The sequence below is a fragment of the Lathamus discolor genome, chromosome 1 (assembly GCF_037157495.1).
Source record: "Lathamus discolor isolate bLatDis1 chromosome 1, bLatDis1.hap1, whole genome shotgun sequence".
In the NCBI taxonomy this organism is placed as follows: domain Eukaryota; kingdom Metazoa; phylum Chordata; class Aves; order Psittaciformes; family Psittacidae; genus Lathamus; species Lathamus discolor.
In genome coordinates, this window is record NC_088884.1 from 74,121,751 (window position 1) to 74,129,747 (window position 7,997).

At 37.1% G+C, this 7,997-nt stretch overlaps 1 protein-coding gene across 11 annotated transcripts in view; it reads right to left on the minus strand.

The window, feature by feature from the left end:
• PARPBP (PARP1 binding protein) overlaps positions 1-7,982 on the minus strand; it is a 51,749-nt gene extending 43,767 nt beyond the window's left edge. For 2 of the 11 annotated variants that reach the window (XR_010613058.1, XR_010613059.1), the window contains exons 1-4: positions 7,121-7,191; positions 6,455-6,607; positions 2,136-2,366; positions 261-371 (exon numbers count right to left, since the gene is read on the minus strand). Coding sequence is in view for 9 of the 11 variants with exons in the window: in XM_065680345.1 (XP_065536417.1) it covers positions 261-371; positions 2,136-2,366; positions 6,455-6,607; positions 7,121-7,171 (546 nt within the window). In the remaining 2 variants the exon portion in view is untranslated. The other 9 variants (XM_065680392.1, XM_065680403.1, XM_065680363.1 and 6 more) reach the window with 8 other exon arrangements.
• Positions 7,983-7,997: the final 15 nt, after the last annotated feature.

The following is a 7,997-nucleotide window of genomic DNA, read 5'->3' on the forward strand; positions in this document are numbered from 1 at the left end:
GTGTACTTGTAGAAGAACTCATTTCCTTGTGTTTCAAAGTAGATTAAATCTACATCAAATGCCTGCCATAAAAAAAAAAAAAACACAAAAACCTGTCTTCCAGACTACAGATTTCTGCTCTTAGCCTCATGCACACACCTACAATATCCTCAATTAATATAGAGTTTGAATACACGTTAATGCCAGAAAGAAAGCTATGTTATATTTAAATCTTTTCAATATATACAGAACAGTACAGGAGACCCAAAAATAATTTTTACCTTCACATTCTCATGGCCATGTCTGTTGACTGGTGTGGAAGGAGTAAAAACAACAGAACCATCATTTTCTTGTACATTCACTATGCCAGAAATGAATTCCAACAGTTGTACCTTTATTAGAAAAATTAGAACAAATACGAAAACAACTAAAAAGTAAAAGTAGTATTAAAACCTTGCAAAACCATGTTTCCACCAATTTGCTAGCATTTTGAGGTTAACACAGCCTTTAGAACATATTTCTGCTTTTAGTCTTAAAAAGAAGAACTGTTTTAGTAGAGAAATAAGATTCATTTAGTAAAGATGTAAAATTCAAAATAACTGTTTAAGATGTTTTCTAAGTTATGCAATAGATTTGCCCTAAAAGCAACTGCTTATATTTTGCTTATATCTTTTTCCTGTTTAGGAAGAGCTCATTAACCCATGAAAGTTCTTCATTTTCCCCATGAAAATAGGAATAATAATAAAAAACATAAAAAAAACCCCTCACCAACAAAAAAACAAACAAAAAAAAAACCCAAACAAAGATCAGTTTCCATGCCTTTACTTAAGTTCTGGTTATAATCTCTTTTGTGTCTGATGATCACATCAGTGTTCTCTGAACCTTCAAGGAACTAGACAAGCTGGTTACAAGGATCATACAATAATTTAGGTTAAAAAGGACCTATAGAGATCATCTTATACAAACCATACTTGAAGCAGGATCAGTTTTGCTACTGATTTGGTTTACTACTTTTAGGTTGCTCAGTGAAATACTGATCCCAGATTTTCGTATCTCCAAAGGTGAGATTCTACATCCTCCCTGGGCAACCTTTTGCAATATTTGACCACATGGAGAAATCTTTTCGTTCTTACTAGGGCTAGAAAGTGAACAGTTTTAATCACACTGTAGCTAGTAATTCATGGTATATTATTATATATCCTATAGTACGGCATGTCCATAGCATACTTCAGCTTAATTAGCATTCAGTTACTGATAGCTATAGCTTCCCTCATGTGAAAATTACAATTTTATTAAACATACATCAAATTGAGAAGATTAAATAAACAGTAATTTTTTAAGTCTGTAATACTGCAAGCGGACAGTAAAAGCAGACAATTCCTCTCTATCATTAGAAGCTAGAAGTAACTGAATCTAAATCCAACATTCATTGTCTTTTGGACTTTCCATAGTCCAGAGAGCACAAAATCAAATAAAATCATGTGGAATGGTTGTGTTTCAAGCTTAATTGCTATTTACATATATTTTTAAGCAAAACCCAGAGATTAATCATATTAACTTTTCCTACTTTTACAGTTTAAGAGTGGAATACACACTAGAAATTCTCTAGCTTAGAGCATGGCCTCACATACAGTGTCATAAGAACATCTGACCTGCAATAAACTGCAACAGAGCTGCTGACTGAGTGGCTGAAGTGGTTTCTGGAAAAATGTATCATGAAACTACTTGTACTGTAAGGAAGTTTTTGCTTTTAAAGAGCATGGTATTTTAAGATAACAATCAAAAATATTTTTATTGGTTATCAACATACAATCAAAATTCCATGACGTGTTAATCACTAAGCTTTGTTCCAGCCTTATCAAATCTCTACAGTTCATTTTTCAGTTCCATTTCTGGCAAAGAGTGATACACTCATAGAAGAGCTGTGAGACTCACCTAGCCAGCAGGACAACAGAAAAATAGCTTGAGTGAATTTAAGGTCTCCTTAAAGGAGCTGATAATTTAAACCCATCTGTTTCTGCAGTAGAAGAGCAAAGTAACTTGTGAATAATTCAGAGATCCTATTTATATTTAGAAGTGTCATAAATCCATAACTAGAATCAAAATATGTCAAAAACAAACACCAGCAAAAAAAAAAGATAAACAAAAATACTTACAGAAGCTATGCTTTCATCTTCAGATACAATTCCAAGACCACTGCACTTCTGATATATATCTATTAGATCTAGCATACTGCTTCTTGCTAAGAAGGCATGATAGGCTTTTTTCATGTCAGCATAATTTTCAGGTTCTGTCATGTTTTCATATGATAATCCCAGTTTGTCATATAACAAGTATTTCCAAGTTTCCAATAAATCACTAAGCGAGACTGTGAAATCTCCATGGTGCTAACAGAAAAAAAGCAAACATTATGTTTTGTATTCAATACAGTTTTAAAAATAACTTTTAAACAAGCTGCATATATGTATTAAAAAAAAAACCAAAAAAACCCAAACTATTATAATCTCAATATTTAGTAAAGCCTTATAGTTGAAGTTCTTCCAGTGCTTCGCCTTTACAGTGAAGTTATATACCAGGTATGTATTAACTTGACTGGTAAGAGGCACACTGACTTCCACAGAACTACTGCTTACACATTTATCTGCAGAAATAGTTTTCAACATGGCACACATTTACATCCCAAAACCAGTGATTATAGCTCTTTTACCTTGCTTCAAGCAGTAATCCAGGAAAACATCAAAAAAAAGAACTCTTCTCCCCTGTGCTAGTACAGTTATATTTTAGCATAACATTGACAGCATTGCTACATAGATCTAACATACATTAAAGCAATACACAACTATCTATTACTAGCACCATAACTTAGAGTAACTGTAACAGGTTAGGCTACAACCTTATACACAGCTTCTGCCCCCTCTCCCTGTCAAAACTATTAGATTGATCTCCAGGTGTCCCTCTGCCTCCTCCTCAACTTCCAAAAAGGAAAAAGAATTACTGCTTCACATACATATTTCTGGCCTCTAATTCACAATTTGGTTCTTTATTCACTAATTGTTAACTTGTTTTTCATCATCTCTTGACCACTGACCCCGGACTTCTGTACTGTTCTCTGGCTTCCCAAAATTCCAGGTAGAAGTTGCTGATCTCACTACACGCCCGTACCTTATTATGTTCTCTGCCTATTTTCACCTTGCTCCAAAATCTTGGGACATTCTTAGCCAATGTCCATCACAGTCTCTCTTTTCTCATAGCTATGTTTACTGCAGACCTTTCCATATTACTATACCCTGCATCCGCCCAGTCCAACTTCCCCTCACCACTTCGTCTTTCATGTGACATGTGTGACCTCCTCTTTAACACCTAGGATCCTCATTTTTGTCCACACCCTACTCTTTGATCAGTATCTAGTCCCCACTTCAAGCTGTTAAGACTTTTCCAGCTGAGGTTCTTCCGAGTTAGACATCAGAATACACGCAACAAGTAATTTTGCAATTGTAGCAAGTTTTCCAGTTTTCACCAAAGAAACACAGTTCATAATACCAGTATCTAAAGCCTTCCCCAGTAACATGGCAGCAAATCCCCCTTCCCCTCCCCCCCATATTTTATGGTCATGCAATTCATTAGGTAACATGATATAAATGCCCTGCAACTGAGTAAGCAGGCCTTGTTTTGTTATGTCAGTAAGGGCAGGTAACTCCTGTCTAGTTTAAAGGGTTTATTTCACTAAATTTTCACATTAAGAAACTTTAATCTGGATAAAATTACCTACAAACACCATTAGCAACTGAATACAAAACTAAATACAAAAACGGGTCAGGAGCAGTTCTAACAATTTGAGTTGCTCCAGCCCACGAGATCACTCCTTCAGGTTCTAGCATACATAGCACAACTTTCCCAGCAGACATGGTTAAAATATATGATTCCAATATCAAAATATCAATTATTTTGATATTGCCTGAACTAAGAACGAGGAGTGAATATGAAACAGTACCCACACATGTTACTTTCAGAGTACTTTTTGCTTTCTAATTTGTGCATGGGTTATGATAATTCAGTACTATGAACTTGTATGCTAGTTTGCAGATTACCAGAATATTGAAATAGCATGTATGTCTTCTGAAAAGCACTTGTTTTCCACTTAAGCCCCTCAAAAACAACAACAGCAAAACAACCCAAAAACACATGTAAACATGTCAAAATCCAATTTAAACAAATCATAACAGCAGTAGGTTGGAGAAAGAAAAGTAATGCTGCTATCACACTTTGTTTTGAAACAGTCCTTCAGGAGTACTAAATTAAGATACAACTTTAATATAATATCTAATGAATCAAAATCTGTCCTCACCAGATCAAGGACCTGCAGAGATTAACAACATTTATTAGTGCTGCAAAGATATTTTAAAACTAAGTAAAATTGTACTCTAGATATTAACCTTTGTGATCAGGTGCTGTGACAACCTATTCTACTACTTACAAAGCAAATTTGTCAAGAGTCTCTGGTTTTAAAAAATAATCTAAAAAATAATGTGGTGGTTTGCAAAAGCATACATCAAGTCATTAATAGCTTAAGGAAGTTTTGCATTAACTTCATCAATTCTCCAAGAACCCATTTTGACACAATAATTATCTAGTTTTACCTACATGACTATTGTGAAGGCATTTGGATCATGGCTCAAATACATTACATTGCACGAAGTACAAATTTAGAATCTTGCAATTCTAATATTTCTGCTGTAATGTTTATTACAGTGGGGACAACTTGACTTTTTATATTTAATGCTCAGACAAGAGATTCCCATTCTGCACATTTTTTAACCGCAAAACTTTTTCTGGTGATTAATTCAATTAGATTAAAGAGTACTCCTGGAAATATTTCTTTCAAGAATGTCCTGGGTTCAGCAGTAGCAGTCATTTTTTTTCCTCCATCTTAGTAGCTGGTGCAGTGCTGTGGTTTTGACTTTCTGCCTGGGAACAGCACTGATAACACCAATGTTTTCAGTTGCTGCTTAGTAATGTTTAGTCCAACCAAGGATTTTCTGAGTCTCATGCTCTGCCAGGGAGGAGGGGAAGCCAGGAGGAAGCAAAGACAGGACCCCTGACCCAAATTAACCAAAGAGGTATTCCATACCACAGCACATCATGCCCACTATATAAACTGAGGGCAGTTACCCAGAAGGGCTAGATCACTGCTCAGGTCGGGCTAGCTATCAGTCGGCAAGTGGTGAGCGGTTGTATTCTCTTCCCTTGTTATTTCCCTTATTATTATTATTGGTGGTAGCAGTAGTGGTTTGTGTTATACCTTAGTTACTGGACTGCTCTTATCTCAACCCATGGGAGTTACATTCTTTTGTTTCTCCTCCCCAGGAGAGAAGGGAGGAAGGGGGGGAATGAGTAATCAGCTGCATGGTTTCTGAGTGACAGGCTGGGCTTAAACCACGACAAAGAAAGAAGCTTCTTCCAGTACAAATGGCAATTTTTTTAATAATACATTGCAACTAGGAGAGTATGAATGGAAACAGGTTTTCTGTTTACTTGTGGGGTTTTTTGTTGTTTATGTGTGCTTGGTTTTGGTTTGTTTGCATTTGGGGCTTTTTTAACTGAAAATTTGTACTATGTGTTTAATTTACTATGCAACATTTAGGTAACTCTTCCAACAACAGTCATTTGTTTTCATCAATTAAGCTTACTGACTTAAAAAATAAAAAAAATAAACAAAGAAAGATACCTTTAGATTATCCAAATGACTATTGCAATTTTCTTATTAGATGAGACACACGCAAAGACCTGACTATATACTGCAACAGATATAGTTGCAATGTTTTTGGTATGTTCCAGGTGATTGCTAATGCTTAGCCATCCAGCTGTGACAGCCACAGTGCTTATTAAATAAGGAATCAAGAGTCACATCTCTTACTTATCATTTGACAAACAATTCTTGTACACATGCAATGAAGGGCATACATTTCCTACCTGTAGTGGGTGCACACTCACAACTTACATGACAGGTCTTAATCTGATGAGCTCCAGGAAAAACATCAGCCAAAAATGGACTGCTGTAAGTACAACTCATGTAGCTTATACCAAATCAGTTTTATGTTCTTCTCATGTCATTCCCAAGCATTTTCAGAGTACTCAGAGAAAAGAGGCATCCCAAATACCCTAGTTCTCCCACCCTGATCTACAGCACAGAAGAAACATTTGACACGCTAGTATTTAACATTAAAGTTTACAACCCGAATGTACACTTAAAACACTTCCATCCTCACATCTGTCTTGCAGTTATTTTTGTAAGCCCTGATTCAACACTGTGCTTAACCATATTAATTTTAGTGCCTTCCTCCATGTAACCCTCAGTTAAAACAAGAGCAAAGTGACCAAAATGGCCATTTCAAGTAGGCGCCTAAGCAAAAAGACCAGTAAGTGAACCAAGCTCAAAATGTACTAAGTACTAAGAAGATACTGAAAGAATACTAACCTGCTTATTGACTTCAGCCATTGACAGTTGTAGCGCCATGATCATGCAGTCTGCTCCACATACAGTAGTCCTTTCAGAGTTTGAAAATAAATGCCATTGTCTTCTGAAGTACTTGATCAAGTTTGAAATTTTTTGCTGGAAAGTAATCATTGTCTAGAGTAGAAGATAGAAATAATTAATAGAAATAAAACCAAATATAACTATGCAAGAGGCCTGTGTGTATCTTCACCTTCCAATAAGCTGTGCTCCTGCTTCACCTTTTTGCAGCTCAAAGTCTCAGGACAAAATCTTCCACCCACACCAGAAGACTAACGAGACTAGCGCCACTATGCCAAGGCAGCTATGAGGACAAGGGGTTAAATGTACTTATCTGTGACATGTCTTCATGAAGACTCCTTACTTTCCTTGTAATATTATGCCAATATAAATGAATAAACATTATCACAAATATGGCACTTTGTCTCTGAAAGCAGACAGTCTGAATGTCATGTCTGCTGTACTATTTCCCATTCACTACATATCAAAAGCGGCATCTATCAGAAAGCTTTAAAACTAGAAACAGGACATTCAATATTTTTAAGAGCCACTTCCAATGACATTTCTAAATGATTTTGTTGCCTATATAATCTATTTTATTTTTTCATTCCATAAGTCATTATCACTCACATTTCCTTTAGCAATGAGTTTCCATATTAATTTTGAATTTGACTTCTTCATGCTTTAGTCTTTTCACTTCCTAGCATTTATCAAGACACATGCACACAAGACTTATTAAAGAAAGCAAATTTCTAAAACTTGTTCTTTCCTGAAACACAGTTCCCAAACATTGCAGCAACAGCAATACCTGTACCTTTTACTTTCAGAACACAAAACCTGCCTTTCCTCTTGTTTCACCCAGCTAAGACACAGTCCACAGCAGGAGTATTTTGGTGATTGGTATAACCAGGAAAAATGACGAAGTGACAGCGGCAGGAACAACAGGAGACACGAAGCAAGACCGTAACAGCACCTGCAATCATTCTCCAAGATGCTTGAAGGGCACAACCTACTTTAGTATTCTAGATTGACATGAATGAAACATACAGGCCAAAGGGGATGAAGCAGATGGGCAGGCATGTAAGCGCGGGACAAACAAAAATCTCTCCAGAGGCGTTTCGCTCTCTGCCTCTACTCTGAGAGATTTCCGCACGACACGACCCGTCACTCGCAAAAAAACAGCACGAATAAGCCAAAATCCCTACGAAACAAGTGCGAAACACTACACATGAGGAGCCAACATCACCATTACCGCCCACCGCCGTCCCTCTTCTCCAGCTGGGGCCGCCTCAGGGTTCCTCCCTCACCACAGTCTCGCCTTGCACGGCCCCCCTCTGGAAGTACCACGGGAAGCAGCGGCACAACCCCTCTCTCTAGGGGAGGGAAGATAACGAACACAGCCCTTACAAGAATCCCGCAATCCAGCCAACGCGCTCCTGCGTTACCAGCACTGCTACCTGCGTGTCTGAAGAGCAGTCGCTCTCCTGGCGGTTTAAATTTAAACCCT